Consider the following 20532-nt stretch of genomic DNA (forward strand, 5'->3'; position numbering starts at 1 on the left):
GCGTCTCATGCCATGGGGCAAAAGCCAGAAGTTGTAATTGTCGCACCCACTCGTGAATTGGCCATTCAAATTCACCGCGAAGCGTGTAAATTCTCCTGCAGTTCAGTTTTAAAGTTTGTGATTATATATGGAGGAACTGTCACGAGCCATCAACGGTCAAATCTTCAAGCTGGGTGCAATATTCTTGTCGCGACCGCGGGGCGATTCAAGGATTTTCTCGACGGTGGAGTATATGACTTCTCAGGGGTCAGGTTTTAAATTTTGGACGAAGCTGATCGAATTGTCAACCATCCAACGATGAATCCGAAAGTATGTTCTCGATTGCTTTTGAGTATGAGATTCGACTGATGTAATACTATTTGTTTCTCTGTAGGGAATCCGTCGTGTTGTATATTTTCGGCTACATTCCCAGATGAAGTAGAAGCGCTGGCTGCGACGTACATGGAAGACTACATCTTCGTCACAACAGGCATTGTCGGTGGCACCAATCCGGATGTTGAACAGTGGTTTTTTCAGTGCTCGAAAAGAGATAAGAGAGCTAAGCTGATCGAAGTTTTACAAGATCTCGGTGATGCCAAGACTATCGTTTTTGTCGACAGCAAAAAGACGGCGGATTTCGTCGCTGCATTCTCGTGCAATAACAACTTACAAGTAAGAATCAAAACTGTTGGAATTGGGCAAAGTGTCTTAACTTTAAATGTCTAGTCTACCAGCATCCATGGTGAGCGTCAACGAAAATCGTAAATGTCTCTTCCGAAGCGTCTGTCAGAAAAATATGCTAGCAATCAACTCACGAATCATGGAAGGTATGAAATATATATATATGAATTAAGAGTTTTTATGCCTAATGGTGTTTTACTGTCTTATTATAGATGAACAATAAAAGCCGATGTCGAGGTGACGAAGAAAACAACACGTCGAGGTGCTGTCAAACGTGTCTCCGTTCCGGAGAAGGAAGCGCCGGAAGGCAAAAGGCGTCGTGGTGAAACGAAAGCCAATAAATACGTTGCTGGATTGGATGATGTAGAAATGTTAGACGAAGGCAAAGGACACGCTGCCGACATCCACGCCAATCACATGCCAGATGAACCGGAGGCGAACAATGGATCGCCAGTCACATCCGTCAAAAGTGGACGATCTACTCGCGCAAAGGGCGCACTCAAAGTTCATTTTGACGTGGCCGAAACGGCGCATTCGCCAGTCAGATCCACCAGTTCGGCGCGGACGACGGCTTCACCGGCCGAGAAGAAACTCTCTGTCCAGCTGGAACGCGACCCCGACATTGAGATTTTGGCCGCTACAGCCAAAGAAGAGGAAGAGAAAGCACCGGCCGCCAAACGTTCACGACAAAAGAAGGGCCCGGCAGTATCTGCCGCAACAATGACGGATGAACCTCCGGCCGTGCCGGCCACGAAACGGACACGTGATGGCAAGAAAACAACTAGCGAACCTGAGCTTGTTAAGGAGGATACCTCATCGCCACCACCTCGACGTACTAGAAACATCTAACAGCAAGACCCATCAATGAATTACCTATTTTGTTTTTCTTTTGTTTTACCCATAATTTTTTACCCATTGAATAATTTGTTCACATATCGGATTCTATTCTGCTTTTGGGTTCACTTCTGTACCTCTTTCCCCAAGTTGACCTCATTACGTGTTCCTATCCATGCGTTGAGGCTCACTTGATTATAATTTTTTGTTCTTTAAATTTTGTGTCCAATTTTCATTCTGAGCGACGCCCAAATAATTTTGAAGAAATACAGATTTTGGTATGGTTGGTTAAGTATTTCACAGTTGGCACGGATTTGTGTGTGTGTGTGTTACTGATGTTGGTGGACCTACTGCGCGAGAGCCGCAACATGAATTTATCTTTCCCAACAATACATAAGTTACCATTGTAAACCCGAAAGAGAACCAGCCATCTCTTTGTTTTAATTTGGTTTTTGCATAGCATCTTCCTGTGCGAGAGAAAGCTAAAAAGTTGTGTCTTAAATTTAATTCGCCGCCTATTTTGAAATATGTGGCAACGTTGCTTGAGTTTTGTGAACCGCCACCAGTCGCCATTTGATAGTTCATTGTCGTGTGTGAAACATGTGGTGTGCATCTGACGGGCGAAATACTGGACACATCAGGTAGCAATGGTAAAGTAATACTTGAGTGAATGTTTCGCCAAGAAAACATTGTTAACCAAAGACATTGATTCTAATTCTAACAAAAACATTGTTCCACAAGAAACTTTAATTTGAGAATACCTAACGATATTTGAAACTCCTTTTCAAATTACAAAATGAAAGGCACATTATTAAGAAGAAACTAAGAAGTAATTCTTTTCATGCTGAGTCATTGTTTGTTTGTTTCTAAATTTTAGGGAATATCACAAGTTGTGAACAAGATGTGGTGCCTTGGCCCTCATTCTCTCATCTCCATGCCAGATGGCCATTAAGAAGGATCATAAATGTGTGGCAATATCATTCTTCCATATTCCACTATTGTATTATTCTTTGCCATTATTTTCATCTCATACCATCAACACAAGAAGAATTTATTTGCTTGCTATCATGGATGGTAACTCATGTCCTTAAAAGTAAGCACGACAGGCACATTGAGATAATGGTTATTGCTGCCTTCTTGCTTTTTAAAAAAGGCATCAAGCCAAACTGCTCAACCATGCAGTTAGGCTTTGTCCTTTTTTTTAAAATTAAAATTAATGAAATAAAACAAAGCTTGTCATTTCAATCATTTCAGGATTGTGGAGACAAACATTGTGGTTCCAGCGGTTTCCTTAGTTAGGCAAGTCGTTTAATAATGCTTGATGTTACAACTGTTTTAAATTATTTTTAATTAAAATTTTTTTATTCATGACATTTGCAGGTTCTGAGCAGTGAGAAATGATGGTTGCTGATGTAGAGTTTTGTAACGGTGGACCCCACAGTCTATGACAGAAACAAGTAGGACAGAAAATTCCATCTTCATCACTAACAAAAGAAAAAGGGAGGTTTGAATTTTAAGATTAGGTTACAAACAAAACAACAATAAAACCATTTGCTGATACTACCTTTCATACATTGTTATCACAAATAGGAGCAGTACATATTGGCAGCCATGTAGCTTTGTAGTTGCTTCGAATAATTTTTTCCCTTGTCTGGTGATTGGTTGGTAATTTTGCCCATTCTATTGTTAACTTTTTTCTCTAGGTTAATGCTATAAAACATTTATTTTAGGACTTTGAATACCTCCTATCCTTATAGCCATGGAACATTTGACATTGACTCCATTTACACTTGCAGAAACAAAAACGAACATATTTGCAACAAGTATTTTTTGTGACTATGAAACAGAAAATTGTGAATTTTTTAAGTACCTTTATTTTGAAGACATCTAGAGGAGGAATTGCTTGTTACTGAGTACTCTACTGAACTGTCAATTTGTTCGTTGTCAGGGGGCTATATCGAGTTTGGTTGCCATAATAATGGTTGCCTCGCGAATTGGAAATGCTTTACCGAATTCCAGGATATCGCCAAGTGTGCCATATTGTCATAATCGTTTTCCTCCTTAGGATGGTTACCAATGTGCAGTTGAATTCTAAAAGGTAAAAGCACAAGTTCTTGGTGAAAACTTGTTGTGCAGCATACCACGCCATTAATAGCTTACTGAAAAGTTCTGGTTACTTTCTGCTTTGTTTCCAGGTTTTGTTTGATATGCTATATTTAAAGAACTGATGTTGGCACCAGCTTGATGGGAAAAAGTCATTTCCAATGTGGTAAGAGATTTATCTAGAATTGCATTAACATTCTAATTTAACACGAGAAATTTTCTAGGGCACGGAAACTTGGATTTATTTGGTGATAGTCAGATGATTTTCCTGAAGTTGCAGTTTGAAATAACCTTTCAAAGCCTAAACTCATCTTTGTAGAAAGGGACTTGTAAGTAAACAAGAAGCATTTTCTGCTTTTTTCCTAACTATATCTAACCTACATAATTTTCTGTTCAATAGTTAATGTTGTTTTTTGTTTTTTTAATAAAGGTGAGAAGTAACGTTGGCTCTGTAAATGTTCTTGGTTTGGGGCAAGACGTTGAATAAATTGTGATGATTGGATGGACAACATGGAATTCCTACAGATTTTGTTTGATATGCTGTATTTAAAGAACTGATGTTGGCACCAGCTTGATGGGAAAAAGTCATTTCCAATGTGGTAGGAGATTTGTCTAGAATTGCATTAACATTGTAATTAAACACGAGAAATTTTCTAGGGCACAGGGAAACTTGGATTTATTTGGTAATAGAGTCGGATGGTTTTCCTGAAGTTGCAGTTTGAAATAACCTTTCAAAGCCTGAACTCATCTTCGTAGAAAGGGACTTGTAAGTAAACAAGAAGCTTTTTTGCTAACTATATCTAACCTACATAATTTTCTGTTCAATAGTTAATGTTTTTTTTTTTTAATAAAGGTGAGAAGTAACGCTGGCTCTGTAAATGTTCTTGGTTTGGGGCAAGACGTTGAATAAATTGTGATGATTGGATGGACAACACGGAATTCCTACACTTTATTCATATTCCCCAAACGGTATTTAAAATTCAAAAATTGAAGTGCATATCTGGGCTCCCTTCCTTTCCGTAGCCCCGTTTCCCCTTGACTCGTAATAAGCCCGTAGGGGGTCATGCCCCTACTGTACGGTATATTTAAAAATAACATATACCGAGGTTTGGAGGGCTCTGGCCGGAAAGGGGACGTGGGCTGGCCGCTTAGTCCGATGATGTGTTCACGGAGGGCGACGTGGCTACCCACAAATCCGAACTAAAGGTTAATCGCTCCAGTAAAAATGTTCCATATCTTCGGCTCTTCTTCCGGCTTCTCTTAGCCAATCACCGGGTAATCTCCCCGGTGGGTCAACAAGGCAGTGTCTCCCCCTGCCTGGGTTGACGGCAACTTTTGAAAGGGCTATTGTGCCTTTTTAAAGTTGCAAAATTAATTCTAGTGTGCAGAGAATTGTCAATAAAATTTTTTTTATAAAATATTTTTTGAAAAATTTTGTCTTTCATTGCCTGTGTTCGCTGTGTTTACAGATTACATTTGTCAACTTTTTTTTTTTTTTAGCCTGCTCAATTCACCTTTATTGTTTTTGCCACCTTCAATGGTAAGCATTGTTTTTATTGGTTATTTATCTGTAAGTACCCAATTAATATTTATTACGCTCTTTGAATAGTTCAACTTAGATTCAAGTAACAACGTGTAATGCATGGATGTTTTCTGAAGTAATTTTGTATTTTATTTTACTCGTATGGGAACCGATCCCCAGACATTCAGCGTGCAACGCCGATGCTCTAACATTGAGCCACGAGATATATCTAACTTTTCGTATTATCACATATACTATGTTGTCGTCTAGGCTGTTTGTGCAGTCTTGCACAACTATATGTTTATCTTTCTACAGTTTTCATAAGGTCCATAGCTTTGTGGTAGGGCCTTTAGCTGCGATACGTGTTACCCTGGGTTCAAACCTCAGTAGATGTATATAATTGAAGCAGAATAAATGTAGAAAAGACTATTGCAGCATTGCATTTTAATTCGAAGTGTAAATGTAAGTCCGTGGAAGGTGAGACAACAAAAACGATTTCACACTACTTGCTTTTGTAATTATTACTTACCTATACATTAGCTGACATAGGGATTGAACCACAGACTTCTTGTGTCGCAAGCCAGCATGCTACTGTTATGCCATATCTGCTCTTGATAATTTTCATTTAGGATTGTGATACCTATATAGATATGCAATTCACATTAGCTTATTATTGAATGCACATTAGTTATTTACAAGTTCATGGTTGGAATAATGGTATAGCGTGTGGTTGTCACGCTAGAATACTAGGGTTCGATCCCCATGTCAGCTAATGTATAGCGAAATAATAAATACAAAAGTAAATAGTGTAAAAACGTTTTTATTGTCCCTCCTTCCACCCACATATCCACCACTTTTACATACATTTCATAACACAGTACACAATATACAATACATACACAAATACACTTAAAACTAACCCGTTGGCTGCCACGCCACCTATCTACAATAGCTACTGTCGCTATCAAAGGGATAGCGACCAAGGGGGCCGGGTGGGCCGGGCTGAGACGGCGATGAGACCTTTACGGAAATGCACATCCCAGGTCTACATCGCCGTCTCGATCAAGGGATTCCCTATGGTGCATTGCCTTTGGGGCCATTCGGCCAATCTTGGGCAGTGGCGCTGCACCACCCCATGGCAGATAGACCATGGAGCAGAACAGCGCGGCCCGTCCCTGTCAAGCTACAAAAAAAAGGGGATCAAAGTGGGTGGGTGGCAGCCAACGGGTTAACTTGCAAGACATAATACAACATAAAACAAAACACAACCATACCACGAAGACGAGGCGACCACGAGGTGACGAAGAGGCGATAACGGAGGCGAAGACGGCATGGCCACGAGGCGAAGACAGGACGACGGGCGAGGCGAAGAAGGGGCGACTGGCGAGGCGAAGTCGGGACGACGGGCGAGGCGAAGTCGGGACGACGGGCGAGGCGAAGTCGGGACGACGGGCGAGGCGAAGTCGGGACGACGGGCGAGGCGAAGTCGGGACGACGGGCGAGGCGAAGTCGGGACGACGGGCGAGGCGAAGTCGGGACGACGGGCGAGGCGAAGTCGGGACGACGGGCGAGGCGAAGTCGGGACGACGGGCGAGGCGAAGTCGGGACGACGGGCGAGGCGAAGTCGGGACGACGGGCGAGGCGAAGTCGGGACGACGGGCGAGGCGAAGTCGGGACGACGGGCGAGGCGAAGTCGGGACGACGGGCGAGGCGAAGTCGGGACGACGGGCGTGGCGAAGACGAAGAAGGCTTTGTTCTAAATCGTAAAAGTAAAGAAAAAGAGCTAGTTAGTGGGAAATATAAGATTGTTGTTGTAACCAAACGTTGAAGGCAATTTGACTTACTTCTGCTGTCCGATGGCTAGAAAGACTGTAGGGCCAGCAAATAGGCAGCAGACGGCTAAGAGTTGGCAATTCTATGGTTGAATGTTCAATTTAAATAAAAAAGCAAACTATATGAGGCACAAGAGAAATTTAAAATACCAGTAGAAATTGTGTTGAGGTACATGTATGTGTCCGTTGGTAGGCTAAGTAGAGATTACAACTGCCAAAATGAGTGTCATTACAGTTGACACTGCAACGAAGATGAATATGGTGCACCACTCAGATCACGATTGACAGGAGACCATGAGTGGTTAAGGAGTAGAAGAACGATATTATGGTATTCCTACCCATAGGATTTGCATCTTTGGTGACATTCCTCAACGGGAAGTATTCTTTACAAATGAAGTTTCATGAGCTAAACCTTAAAAGCAAAATCCGTCAATGAGATTCTGATAACAAAACACTAGTATTATACCTCTCAATGAGCACTGGTATAGTTTGATGTATGCAACGTAGTAGATTGCTAATAGTTTTTTGGATTGGCAGCTGGCATAGGTGATTACAAGATATGTACCATAAACACCAAGCATTCTGTGGGCTTCACTTCCAAAACACACTCGGGGTTGAAAACGAACAGAAGCACCGTTAGATTTTCTTGAGTTTTCCATTGGAATATGACATATTTAACAGAAACTTTCGAACACAGCTTTCACCGCTCCCATATAGTCAGCAAGTAAATAGTGGCACAGCAGCGTCATCTTGTTTTCCAATTAACAACCGAAAAATTCATCAAAATTGAAAGTCTTGCTTTTTTGAGACGGGAACTGCACTGATGTGAACTCTTTAAACATACTTTTAGAGCGTGAATCCCCACCCCCATATTGGCTACTACCATTTCAATTTTAACAAATACAGCGACCAAAACTACGAACGGCATTTTAAAAATATAGCGATTTAACATGTTTTTGAGCCCGATTTTTTCACTTTCTTTTATTTATTTATCCAAAAACCTAGATATTTCTCGGAAAATACATGATTTGGGTTCACAGTTCAACAAGGATGCTGATTGCGCTTCACACACATCTAGAAATTTCGCAAGTTGACGTATCCCTGGATTGTTAGCTAGTCAACACCTGTATGGTAATACACTTCTTTTTTTGAACAGCTGCAATGGTATTTCGGTTATAAGCTCCACGGCAAAATTTCTCCACTGAGACAAGCACGCCAATTGTGCGTTATCTTGTGCCTATTTTCAATTAAATGGATACGACGTCACTTTTCTGCTCGGAAGAGCTCACTTTGGCCTGGAATATTGTTTTGAATGGTGTAATTAGTATACATTGCATACATTAGATTGAATCAATTACTTTTTGGCATACGTTCTTTAATTGTGTGAGGCTGCCAAATCGTCGACAGGCGGTATCTAAAGGAGGAAATCAGCTAAGAGCTTGCGGACTCATCAATAAATGCAAAACTATTAAAAAATTATAAAGATAGCCTGAAACCAAATTGTAAAGAAAATTTAATTTTAGTTTCCAGCACTCCGGTACAGGTATCATCGTCAACGTAGGCGCAGGTGATTTTTCCATGTTCATTGTATCAGGTCACCAACTTCTACTAGATGAGTCAAGAGGAAATGAGGTTACACGAACAGAAAATTAACCATACAATTCAACTGATAGATAAGAATACCATGATGCGTGGAAGTAAAATACACCACATCACAACTGTTAAAACTGTCGGAACATTCACCACCCATGCAAAACATTTTCTGATTCATTAATGTTCATCACCTAGCCTATACCAAGAAAACCAAACACAATTAGTGCGGAACATTTTGCTGATGAGAGTTAACATATACCTGACAAATTTACTGCAGACCAGCAATTCCTGATGGACTCCCACACAACATTCCAGATAAGCAAAACAGTAGTAATTACTTAACAAACATCTTGCAATAGTGGTAAATATAATGCAGTAACTGGTATATATAACATCTCACATGAACAACAAATGTGAACGGAACCATTTGAAAATGAAGTAAACAATTTCAAAAATTAATTTGCACAAAAAGGATTTTTAATCATTCCAACTACCATAATTTTTTTGGTACTGAGCCTCCGTCAATTTTCTTTCCCAATTCCAATTATAATTACGAATCTGCCTTTAGAAAAACAAAACAAGAATCAGTAAAAATTCTTGGCAATCGAATTACGTAAAACTGTGGAATCCTAGAGACATAATATTTTGCAAACTCTTCGAATCCCTTGAAAGCAGAAAAATTTCTGCTAAAAGATCCATGTAAGCCACATACAAGTCAACTGGTACTTCCTTTTCGACTGGCATTGGTAGTGATAAATAACAAGTAGGATCAAATGCAACTGAGACCCCATCGGACCGCAGACACACCAAAGCCAATTTCAATACCCAACTAAAGAGATCTACTACTACAGTATCTTTCTGTATTCTACTTATGATAAAATACCCAACATTCATGTGCAGCTTCCTGAAAAAGAAAATGAGTTGGAACACAGATGAACCTTGCTAATAAAAAAAAATTAGCTATTTCACCTATATTTTGTCAGTGTCCATCGATGCAAGACTTCTTCAAAATCGGATTCAGAGGTTCGTCTAAGCCCCCCAGAACAACGTAGAGTAGTTCTCGCAAAGCAGGATGTTGGTATCCGGGAAACTGCGGAACAAATCTACCGACTTGCAACTTACCCAATTCAAAATCGTTATGATGCACAAGTTAAAAACCTAGCTTTTACAAAGCAAGTAAATGGTATACCTTAAATACACTCGAAGGTAATGCATGGTCACCTTGGCAAGGTGTTCGCCAGACCACATCGTTCGTACAAGATGGCGGCGAGCATTTGCAGTTCCTCCCTTGAATTTCACCTACAAAAAGGAAGGTCTGCCACGTTCGGCTGCCGTGATATAACCAGCCGCTACGACGCCATGTTAAATGTTGCCATCAGCAGCTCAGCTCAACTCAGCTCAGCACAGCACCTGGGCCACCTAGCGTCTAGCCCCCTACGAGACTAAAGCAAATGTTTTGTTTGACAAATACGACTTTAATTGGGCGTTAAGAATAATGAGTTTGTATAAATGAGCACTTCCTAAAAAGTTAAATTAAATTACAAATGAATTAATAACTGAATTAAAAAAAGAAATTAATGAATTTAGTCTATTGCAAATTTGCTACATCTTTTGCGTGTGACAGTAATAAAAAGAAAAAAAGGAAAGAAAAAAAAATAAAATAAATGCAAGGAAAATTTGTTGCCAATGAAAAAAGAATTTAAAATGTGATGGGAAGAAAAAAAAATCTAGAAATAAACCACAAAAAAAAACCAAAACAGAAAGACTAAGAACTTAATCTATTTAACTTTATGTGTGTTAGTTCGTACGATGTTTCGCCGACTGGATCATTCGCAACAACGTGACGTTTCTAATAATAACTTATACATCTACTTACTAATGCCATCAACATTCGTTTTTCAAAATACGGAATTACATGACATCACGCATTTTACCGCCTACTCCCTCCGAGACTCTTACGACGCTATACACAATTTTTATCAAAATCTTTTGGTTATGGGGAACTTACCGAACAATGAGTCGTGTAATTTAATGTTTTCAATCTATTTTACAGAAGCCAAACCATTACCTGTATCCACCATCATTGACGAGAGCAGTAGGTTGTCAGGGTAGGCCGAATCTTTTCATAAGTTTATCCTGTTCCGTGAGATCTTTTCTAACTTTTGTCCTCATGTAAAAGATGGGGCAATCTCGGCTAAATGTGACAAATGATTAGTATTAAGTATGTAACATGATTATGATATCACTCAAACTATTTACTTGGAACAAAGAATCTCTTCGTTGAGATTTCCCTGGCACCGTTGACATTCTGTCCATGAACGATTAAACTTCTCTTCGAGAGCATAAAGTTGGTTCTACCAATTTCTCTCTGGTAGAACTCCAATTCTTTCGCCTTGCAAAATCTGTTTAATTGGAACAGTAATTTTAACAAACATCGCCGAGTTAGGCAGAAATTAGACTTACTTGCATACAGCACTATCGTCTGGAAGGACGGTTTTGCATCCAACACAGGTGGATTTGCATGTGGTAAAGCTAGCCAATCCACCAATTTTTGAAGTAACAACTGAAGGCGTCCGGGTATGGTAACCATCTACAATACGGAATACAAAGGGTTCAATTATGTCAAGCAAATAAATGCGATGAGTCCGTGTTTACGTAGCAACAATGATTCCGCTTTAGATCCAAGTATGGGTTCAAAAATCCAAACAAAGGGTTTTGAAAGCTGATTTTCCAAATAGTATTGGGCATCAATAGGTACGCTGTGTTCCAGGACAAAAATCGGGTCTTCCGCCTAAAGAAGACGTATGAAAACTTAATAGTTCATGAGAAATTTGAAATCCAAAACGAACCTTGAGGTTCGTTTTTAGCAGCTGCGATAATGATATACGGAACTCGATCCCCTAATTTTGGGGTTGTACCAGCATCTCGCTTACGCATCTTGTGAGCTAGTTCCACATGTGCTTGTTTGCTGGCGTAGTCTTTATCTGTTTAGTCAGCTCCTTTTTTATAAAAGAAGGCAAACGGATAAAATCACAGTATTTCAAAACATAGTTACGCTCTACCTTGGTAATCACCAGAAGTGAGATATCGACTTTGTTGCACAGCAAGTCGGAAATTGTTTGCTTGGCGTATTCTAAGACTCCATCCGGGTCTCTAAGAGAAAATATCAAACCCTCAAACTTCGAATACTAAAATTGATGACTTTTTGTTTACCGCTCCATCACAATTTTCTGCAGACAGCTATCGATAAGATTGGCAACGAGTTGCCAATAATCACGACGAACGGTTTCTATATCTTTACAATCCATTTTGTCAAACTCTTCAGGTTTGGTCCAATACAATCCTGCATACCTGTGAAGACAGGAACAGTCAGTACAACTGGTATCTCATCTAACAAGTCTTTATAAATCAGAACCGTAATTATCTCTTTTTGTTGATCAATAAATAGGGGTAATAGACTTTTCCCAATTCCAAATTAATGGGTTTGACAAATTTTACCGACACAAATGCGACAGCTTCTCGGCCTAATTCCATGGCTTCGGCCACCGTGGGTACACCGAATTTCACCATTACGGAATCTGTGTTACCATGGGTTACCTGACGTGATATTAAATTAAAAGAAAATCCATTAGTCAGTACTTCTGCAAATAATTATTCATAATCCAGGGATATTACTTTGGCGTCATGGGCATAGCCATTCTCGACGCAAGATTTAGAAATTAGGATTTAAGAAATATAATAGAGATTATACAGAATAGATCAAAATAAAAACAATAAATAGTAGTTGCAATATGAAATGACGGCAACGTCTTTGTTCACCCAACCCTTTAATAAAGGGGAAAAAAAGGTGAAAGCCGCCTGGTGGCCATTCAAACAAAGCTTAGATCAGGACCAGCCATTCCACTTCTAGGGATATTACCCTATTTAGGGGGATTTAAGGAAAATTTTTGGAATCTAGGGTGCAGTTATGGAAATCTAGGGTTTCCGGGATTATCCAGGGCCTATTTAATTTTCTGGGGATTTCTCGGGATTTTGAGATTTTTGGCCAAACCGCTGTTGCTTTTGGCGCTTCTATGCAACTTCAAAAGAAAAATGTTCCTCAATAAGAGCCACCAAGCGGACAATGGTGAACGGTACGCTTTTCAGAAAGTAACACTGACTAGGATACACCACGAACTCCATTTGATCCTCCAAACGTCTGTGCCAAACATATCGCACGCCGAATTTTTTAAGACTCAAGTCTCCGACTGAATTTCTGACAAGCACTTGACCCAATTGCAAAAGCTGGGGAGAGTTCCTTGAATATATATGTAGGAATTACGAATCTATTTTGTTCAACCATGATGAACAATTTGTTGTTGAGACATGATGAACCCGAGGCCTCTCACACAATTTTGTTATCTAGGTGAGCAACACACTGTTCATTGGGAAACGCTGTGATTCTCTTGAGGCTTTATAACCTTGAAAGTTCGATGACAATTATTTTTGGAAAAAACCATATCTTTATTGCTTAACTAAACAAATATGATGGGGCAATCCGATGGTTTTATTTCCATAGCCAATTTAAATTTTTCTGGTAACTTGTTTGGCTTTGACGGGCACTGGTTAATTGCTTTAAAAATGTGTTCGTTTTAATACTGTTCTAAAATAAATAAAATGGGTTATTTTATTTTTTTTATTTACATTTATAAAAATAATAAAAATTTTTTTGAAGCAATGGCGTCTATATGAACCGAACACGGACAGTCGACGTATGATCTCAGTGCTATACCACAGCGCCCTACCACAGCGCGACATCACTATTAGTCACATATTATATAGCTCCGGTATTAGAACGAAGGTCGATGAAAAATAAATTTGTTTGAGATGTGCGGTCCTGGCACAGTGGTTACCACCTTCGCTTCGCATTCTGAAGGCCCCGGGTTCAAGTCCCGACAGCGCCAATTTCCCCCCCTCCCTTTCCCTCCAAATCTTCATTCAAGATACGCAAGATTCATCGGATTACATATTACGCAAGATTCTACAACAGATCAAGACGCAAGATTCTACGCCTTCAAGAGAAAAAAAGAAGAGAGAAAACAAGAAGAAAGGAAAAAAGAAGAGAGAAAAAACAAGAGCCATGCCTACTATAAAGGGGCTAAATGGCACACCAAAAAAAAGCCTTGCCAGGCTAAAAAATGGCAAAAAAAGCCTTGCCAGGCTAAAAATCGACCTGTAGTACTGTTCACTACCTTGGAGATCGAACCACAAGCTGAAAGGTAGAGAAGAGGTGATCGTTGAACGTAGGCTGTTCGTTAGCCTCCCCACGGCCTGAAAGACGGCTCGTGGATGCAGGCAGCTTATCATCGGGATATGTGACCCAATTCGCTACCCGTAAGTTTTTGTTCCTTTTTATATCTAACACCATTAGGGTTAGTGTTGCCAAGTTGTTGATGAAGTTCAAGCATGAAAGAGTGGTACGTTGTGAAGAAATGTGTACGTTGTAAGTAGCTGCAAATAGAGATGTTTGGTAATATTATTTACAGAGAACAAGTATATAATATATATAAGTTGTATATAATGCTGTATGTATATAATGTATATAAGCTATATATGCACAATATAATATATTGTCTAGCCTCAGTCATTTCTTTTTTCCCTTTCCTACCGTAAGCTGGCCACGCGCTAGGTTCCACTTTCCACTGTTTTTCCCACACAGGGGAAAATCTGACTCCCCTGACAGGCCGTTATTATAGTATGAGTAACAGGGATTTTTCTGGGGATTTTATTTTTTTTAAATAGGGATTTATGTCCCCAGTCTGGCAACTCGTTCCTCTAGGGATACCACTTTGCGGAAAGTGGAAACACTGATCAGGACTTCTGCCATAGTCGTATCGTAATTTGGATGCAGGTTCTGGATGGTAAGGTATGGTTTTATTTCTCAAATAGTTGCTTCTGTCCATTTTGTTGAGTAAATTATTTACATGGTCATTTACGTTCTATTGTGTTTCTTCATGTTTTCTATCCATACATGAGTTTAAAAAAATTTTGTGTATAGTTACTAATTTTAAGTACATGACGTTGGTTAAAATCTATCCCTGACAAGTAATTGTTTAACCATCGTGTTGTCAAAATTAGTGTTGCATCTACGACCGAAAGGCTGAAGGTTTGTGGATACAAGAAGGATGATGCCTTATGAACAAATTCCCCTTTTGTGACCTATGGAAAACATATTTTGAAGCATGTTTTACAGCTGTCAATATTATAGGAACTTGTACATGCACACAATCACAGGTGAAATTATTTGACATGTTTTGGGACAATCAACAAGCTTGTGCGTCAATTGATATTGACACTTCTATAATAAAGTTCCTCATGCTTTCTCAGCCAATTGAGAAATCTCTTCTTAGCGTAATTTAATATATATTTTTCTCATCTAGTCAATGAGAAGAATAGATGTCACTTGTGAACAGTTCCACAGTTATTACTGCTTTAGACAAATGAACATGAAAAAGTCTTTATTTCAATTATTTGTAATCATAATGTCCTACACTAAAAAGGAAAAAAAAATTAATAAACCAGATGATTAAAACTTATTGAATAGTTGTGTAATATTTACCTTTCAAGTGTTTCATACTGGATTGGTTTCCAGGGAAAATCCTAGTTGTACAAATTTTGTGCCACAATTTAAGTATGGGCTTGTTGCAATGATTCAGGGTTGTCATCCCGAAACTTCTGCATTAGCGAAGAATCTGACATACAGTATTTAGTTCAAGCTCACGGTAAAATAAATGTGGTAAAAAAAACTACCGAAAACCGTCAGCTAAAGATTACACGCGGTTATTACTATACATAAAAAAACAATGCTACACGTATGACATCTACACAAAAACTCGATACGTATACAGACGTTTCATATGATCGATACATGTAAATCGAAGTGGGGTATACAGCTAATAATCGAGCTATATGACCCTGTTCGATACCCGCAAGTTTTTGTTGTACAGTAATGCGGCTAGCAAGTCTATTATTTTCTTGTATAGAAGGCTAGCCTTAATTATATTTACTTACTCGATAATATACTGATATCTAACAGTCCGGCTGATAAGATAGCTTCAGAGGCGGAGTAGGAAACTTGGTTGAAGATGGCGGAGTTAGAATTTCACTAATGCTCGGTATATCACGTTGCTTTTGGATTTTACGTTATGCTGATCAAACTGATGTTGATGCAATGATCATAGTTGTTAGCGCGACTTATTCTTTATTTGTCGACTTATAGCTCTAGAACTTCTCTATTGGCATTAGACATGTCTAGGTACTTCAGAAAGCCAGTTTATGAACCCCTGAAAAGTCGTTCGGAACGACACGTACGTAAGCGAACGACGAAGATAGCGGTGGAGCTCAAATCGTACTGGATCAACATCTCCTATCTGTTAGATCGTTGATTATGTATGTCTTGGGCACCCAATACCTAGCACAAGTGTACAATTTAACGAGATTAGAACAGACGGTCTAAATGTTATTTGTTTTGTTTTTAGTTTAGACCTACCGACCTGGTTTGCACGATACCGAGATGACCGAAACAATTCATGACTGTTCCCCTCGTTTAAAGGTCCAGTCAGCTGTTGATGTTTGAGTTGGCAACTCGATTTGATTTCAGGTAAGATTCAACCATCAATAGAAAAAAATTCAGCATAATATACATATTTTTAGAAATATTTTCAATATACTTACACAGCATTGCTTTTCATGACCTTTAATTTCTTTCTACCTTTAATAAAGAAAATGGCTGCTACCTGGAACTTGCAGTTGTTCTTCTCGTTAATGGTAATCAGTTTAGCTTTCGGCTTTGACGTCCAATCGAATAAAAACGGACCCGACCCAGTTGAATTAAGCCTGTTGGAACCGGCTATTGTGCCCGATCCGGTTGACGGAGTAAGTCGTTGGTGGTATACCCCTTCCCGGAAAGCTCACCTTTTCCGCCACAATTACCCAAGCAACGTAGAAACTAAGCCCAGGCAAGGAGAGGATTTGCGTTTACCTGGAAACATCTTACCACGCTTGTACAATATCCGACTTTTACCATTTATCGAAGAAGGCAACTGGACAACGGACGGCTATGTTGAAATTTATGTCGAATGCATCATTGCAACAGTCAACATCTCAATCAACAGCCTTGATCTTACAATCGATCAGGCTTCGATCACGGTAATCACCAATGAAACCAAAATAACGAGCTGATTACACGAGACATTGTCGCTTAGGTCACGGATGAACAAACTGGCAATCCCATCCCTGTGATCAATTTCATCGACGAGCAATCGAACCTGGAGCGAATTACGCTCCAAGTTTCTCAACCACTGACGGTCGGCAATCGGTACAAGATTACCATGAAGTACATTTCAATCCTCAACACGTTGTTGACCGGATTTTACCGATCAGATTACGAAGAGAACGGCGTAACAAAGTAAAACATTGTCTACATGTTTTTCCTCACACGAACAGAAGTTCTATTCCTTCTAACTTTTCTTTTCAGATATCTAGCTGTGTCTGATTTTGAAGCTACTAGTGCTCGACGTGCCTTTCCTTGTTTCGATGAACCGACAATGAAAGCCAATTTCGCCGTAACATTGGGCCGTAAAGAAACTTGGACATCAGCCAGCAACATGCCGCTGATCAGAACGGAACCTATGTTCGTATTCAGATCTGAATAAACAATCCTAATAATAATAATAATAATAAAGAAAATAAGGGTTAATAACGGATATTGAATGCCTTATGTGATAGCGTTGGAGTGCCAGGATTTGTCTGGGATTACTACGAAACATCTGTAACAATGTCCACATATCTTGTAGCATTTTTGGTGTCGGAATTTGTTGGCATTCCATCAGAGCCAGGACTGAGCAATGTGGAATTCCGCATTTGGGCTAGAGCGGATGCTCGCAACCTCACTGAGTAATCTGCGGCTAAGACGTAAACGTTTTAATCATAATGTGATCTTGGTAATTACTTGAAATATTACAGCTATGCACGCGATATCGGACCTCGCGTTTTGGAATTCTTCGAGAGTTTCTACAACATCGACTATCCACTGCCGAAGCAAGATATGGCTGCTATTCCGGATTTTGCCGCCGGTCGTTACGAATACATTACGTATTATTTATTGTTTTCTAAATTTTCTTTTCTCCAATAGGAGCCATGGAAAACTGGGGATTGATCACCTATAGGTAAAGTATTAAGGTTTCGGGATTTCAAATGAAAATAAAAATTTATTTACTATAATTCGAAGGGAGCAATACCTGCTCACAGATCCAGTTACCACCAGTGCACGCTCTTTCCAATTTGCTGCTATTATTATCGCCCACGAGTTGTCCCATCAATGGTTTGGCAATTTAGTTACCATGGACTGGTAAGTAACTTGTTCCTTGGGCATGCAACAACATCTTCACGTATTTTCGTTTTTTTTTTTTTAATCCATTCCCTTTTCTTTTGAAGGTGGAACGCGCTCTGGTTAAACGAAGGCTTTGCTAGTTACATGGAGTATATCGGCACTGATGCAGTAAGTAATAGAAGTCTTAAATTCCAATATACAAACTTCTTTTATGTTGGAAATATTGTCGTAAAGGTTGAGCCGGATTTTAGAATGACGGACCAGTTTATCCTTGAAAATCTGCAGTACGTATTCGGCGTGGATGCACTGGAAACATCTCGACCCATCAACATCGAAGTCAATACTCCCGCCGAAATCAACTCAATGTTTGATTCTATTTCATACGAAAAAGGTTTGCCGGTTACTATTGAAGCTACAGAAAAAAAAAATTGTTATTAAGTAAAATATTTTACTTTTATTAAGGTTCTTGCGTGATCCGCATGTGTGCAGACTTTATCGGTTTCGAAGTGTTTCAGCGCGGGCTCACTCGTTACCTCAATGATCAGTAAAAAGAATATTAATTCAATTGAAGTTGTGTAAATATTCAAAACTAACCTTTCTTTGTAGCGCTTATGGCAATGCAAACCAAGACGACTTGTGGGCAGCTTTACAAACTCAAGTTGACTTGGAGAACGTTGTCCTTCCAGCAACCATCAAAGAGATCATGGACACTTGGACATATAAAATGGGCTTCCCCTTTATTACAGTAACACGCGATTACCAAATAGGTGGTGCTAATGTTAAACAGGTTAGATAAACATGAAAAGAAATTTGAATACGTGCAAGCTGTTTCTAATTACCTCTTTTACACCTATCAACAGGAGAGATTTTTACTCCGGAAAAGCAACGATTCTACCGATCCTATCGTCTACCAATGGTGGGTGCCCTTAACCTACACCAGTGACTTCACTCAAGCAGCGAAAAGAGATTGGCTCCCAGTAAGTCAAGTCAGCAAACCGTTAACTAATCTAGGAGCTGCCGCCAATCAATGGGTCATTTTCAACGTTGAACAACAAAGTAAGTATCAAGAACTGGCTATATCTGCAACTTCTTTTCATTCTTTACTTTTTAGATTATTACAGAGTGCTCTACGACGCTGTTAACTATGGTTTGATCCGTGACCAACTCATCGCAGACCATCAACGTTTTGCTGATAACAACAGGGCTCAACTTCTCGATGACGCGTTTAATTTCGCATTGATCGAATTACTTCCCTACGCCCAGGCTTTTGACCTTACGCTGTATCTGAAAAACGAGATTGAATACGTGCCATGGCATGCAGTGCTCTCCGAGTTCAACTATGTGGACACTATGCTTTATAATTTCGCCGAATTCCCCAGCTGGAAGGTATGACATGTAAAAAAAATGATAGTTTTCGTTCTTCACCTAACGGAATGGATATTTGCCTGACAGAATTATTTGACTAGCCTTGTCGAGCCTTATTACACCTTCATCGGGTTCCAGGAAACCCAGGCTAATCCCCACTTTGACAAACTGAGCCGCATCGATGCTGTCAATTGGGCTTGTAGACTTGGCGTGACGGATTGTGTCCAAAATTCGCTTGCCGCATACGCTACTCTAATGGCCCAGCCAGACAACATTGTCCAGTAATTTAAGATTAAGAATTTAAAGGACGAGAATGATAAGAACCCGAACTGTTCGAAATTCAGGATTATTTCGCCGAATGAAAAATCGACGGTGTTACGCACGGCCATCGAATACGGTGGTCAGGTCGAATACGATTTCGCTTTCCAGCAGTACAAGAACAAAGGTGACTCTGGCTACCTTGTGGCAATGTGCGCCAGTAAACAAGCCACAGTATTAACAGGGTAATTATGGAATTCAAATTTACGTTAACACAATAATCACCGAGTGGCGGGAGAAACGTTTCCTTAGATTATTGGAAATGTTGTTGGATCCCAATTCCGGCATCCGATCATCGGACGTCAACACAGTCTTCAACAACGTTGCAAATAATCCTATCGGTAACGAGATTGCTCTGGATTTTCTGATCAACCGCTGGGATGACATTCGAAATGCGTAAGTAAAATCTTTATGATTTTCCGCCAATTGATTTTAAAAATATGCCGAATATAGGCTAGGAGTGACTTACTTTCCCGCTTGGTACCGCTACGTCTGCACTCGCCAAAACACACAAGCTGGACTTGATAAAGTAAAGAGACAAAATTTAGTATTTGTTAAACATAATACTTTTTACTAATAAGATCATGCACCTGTTTTAGCTGATTCAACTACGGGATGATCATTTCATCATTTTGGGAAATTCAAACAGCGTCAAGCAAGGCATTCAAACAGTTGAAACGAACATCAAGTGGGTTTCACTGAACCAAGGAGAAATCGGCATATGGCTTGCCGCCAACCAGCCCTAAGGATTTCCAAGGTCCATCAGCAAAAATTTCGAAAACATTGCTTGTATGAGATGTTATGCAACTCCCGAACATAGTTAGAGCTTCTTTTTCCTTGAATACGCAAATATAAAAATAAAAAAAATTCAATAAATTCAAGAAGTCAAGCGATGGCAGCCATTTGTGTTACCTTAAGATATGATCGTTACAACA

At 39.6% G+C, this 20532-nt stretch overlaps 1 protein-coding gene and 7 long non-coding RNA genes across 11 annotated transcripts; 3 read left to right on the forward strand and 5 right to left on the reverse strand.

The window, feature by feature from the left end:
* The first annotated feature begins 2080 nt into the window (after positions 1-2080).
* On the forward strand, positions 2081-2794 carry LOC130703442 (uncharacterized). The gene is made up of 3 exons (XR_009004672.2): positions 2081-2144; positions 2372-2587; positions 2749-2794. It is a non-coding gene; the product is annotated as an uncharacterized LOC130703442 (long non-coding RNA).
* A 100-nt stretch (positions 2795-2894) lies between these two features.
* Positions 2895-4973, forward strand: LOC130703438 (uncharacterized). The gene is made up of 8 exons (XR_009004667.2): positions 2895-3159; positions 3225-3317; positions 3378-3592; positions 3690-3763; positions 3822-3926; positions 4028-4196; positions 4255-4363; positions 4451-4973. It is a non-coding gene; the product is annotated as an uncharacterized LOC130703438 (long non-coding RNA).
* Positions 4974-6746: 1773 nt separating this feature from the next.
* Positions 6747-7650, reverse strand: LOC130697495 (uncharacterized). The gene is made up of 4 exons (XR_009002856.2): positions 7418-7650; positions 7102-7363; positions 6964-7034; positions 6747-6875 (listed from the first exon to the last, which is right to left on the reverse strand). It is a non-coding gene; the product is annotated as an uncharacterized LOC130697495 (long non-coding RNA).
* Positions 7651-7936: 286 nt separating this feature from the next.
* Positions 7937-9918, reverse strand: LOC130703341 (uncharacterized). 2 transcript variants are annotated; one of them, XR_009004643.2, is made up of 6 exons: positions 9734-9918; positions 9514-9661; positions 8804-9102; positions 8635-8740; positions 8310-8559; positions 7937-8246 (listed from the first exon to the last, which is right to left on the reverse strand). It is a non-coding gene; the product is annotated as an uncharacterized LOC130703341 (long non-coding RNA). The 2 variants fall into 2 exon arrangements; XR_009004642.2 differs by having other exon boundaries at positions 8804-9106.
* A 1097-nt stretch (positions 9919-11015) lies between these two features.
* LOC130697950 (uncharacterized) lies at positions 11016-11516 on the reverse strand. Its single transcript, XR_009003080.1, has 3 exons — positions 11394-11516; positions 11200-11335; positions 11016-11134 (listed from the first exon to the last, which is right to left on the reverse strand). It is a non-coding gene; the product is annotated as an uncharacterized LOC130697950 (long non-coding RNA).
* A 2983-nt stretch (positions 11517-14499) lies between these two features.
* On the reverse strand, positions 14500-15482 carry LOC130703353 (uncharacterized). The gene is made up of 2 exons (XR_009004650.2): positions 15143-15482; positions 14500-15075 (listed from the first exon to the last, which is right to left on the reverse strand). It is a non-coding gene; the product is annotated as an uncharacterized LOC130703353 (long non-coding RNA).
* A 592-nt stretch (positions 15483-16074) lies between these two features.
* LOC130703349 (aminopeptidase N-like) lies at positions 16075-20343 on the forward strand. Its single transcript, XM_057524830.2, has 19 exons — positions 16075-16183; positions 16306-16731; positions 16788-16990; positions 17060-17215; positions 17311-17478; positions 17548-17657; positions 17717-17750; positions 17813-17932; positions 18019-18082; positions 18149-18305; positions 18377-18458; positions 18521-18701; positions 18775-18970; positions 19026-19300; positions 19367-19560; positions 19624-19782; positions 19850-19993; positions 20051-20126; positions 20197-20343. Exons 2-19 carry the CDS (start codon positions 16309-16311, stop codon positions 20341-20343), a joined length of 2889 nt encoding a protein of 962 aa, XP_057380813.1. The 5' UTR covers positions 16075-16183; positions 16306-16308.
* Positions 18333-20320, reverse strand: LOC130703352 (uncharacterized). 3 transcript variants are annotated; one of them, XR_009421920.1, is made up of 3 exons: positions 20188-20320; positions 18509-20112; positions 18333-18447 (listed from the first exon to the last, which is right to left on the reverse strand). It is a non-coding gene; the product is annotated as an uncharacterized LOC130703352 (long non-coding RNA). The 3 variants fall into 3 exon arrangements; XR_009004649.2 differs by having other exon boundaries at positions 18509-20117; positions 20188-20316; XR_009421921.1 differs by having other exon boundaries at positions 18509-20094; positions 20172-20307.
* Positions 20344-20532: the final 189 nt, after the last annotated feature.

The sequence above is a fragment of the Daphnia carinata genome, chromosome 10, assembly GCF_022539665.2.
Source record: "Daphnia carinata strain CSIRO-1 chromosome 10, CSIRO_AGI_Dcar_HiC_V3, whole genome shotgun sequence".
Lineage (NCBI taxonomy): Eukaryota > Metazoa > Arthropoda > Branchiopoda > Diplostraca > Daphniidae > Daphnia > Daphnia carinata.

What these genes read in the sequence shown, in the direction of transcription:
- LOC130703349 (XM_057524830.2), top strand. Translation starts at nt 16,309, where the DNA reads ATGGCTGCTACCTGGAACTTGCAGTTGTTCTTCTCGTTAATGGTAATC. An exon ending in GATGCTCGCAACCTCACTGA is followed by an intron (nt 17,479 to 17,547) that starts GTAATCTGCGGC and finishes GAAATATTACAG; the next exon opens with CTATGCACGCGATATCGGAC. An exon ending in CCGAATTCCCCAGCTGGAAG is followed by an intron (nt 19,301 to 19,366) that starts GTATGACATGTA and finishes TTTGCCTGACAG; the next exon opens with AATTATTTGACTAGCCTTGT.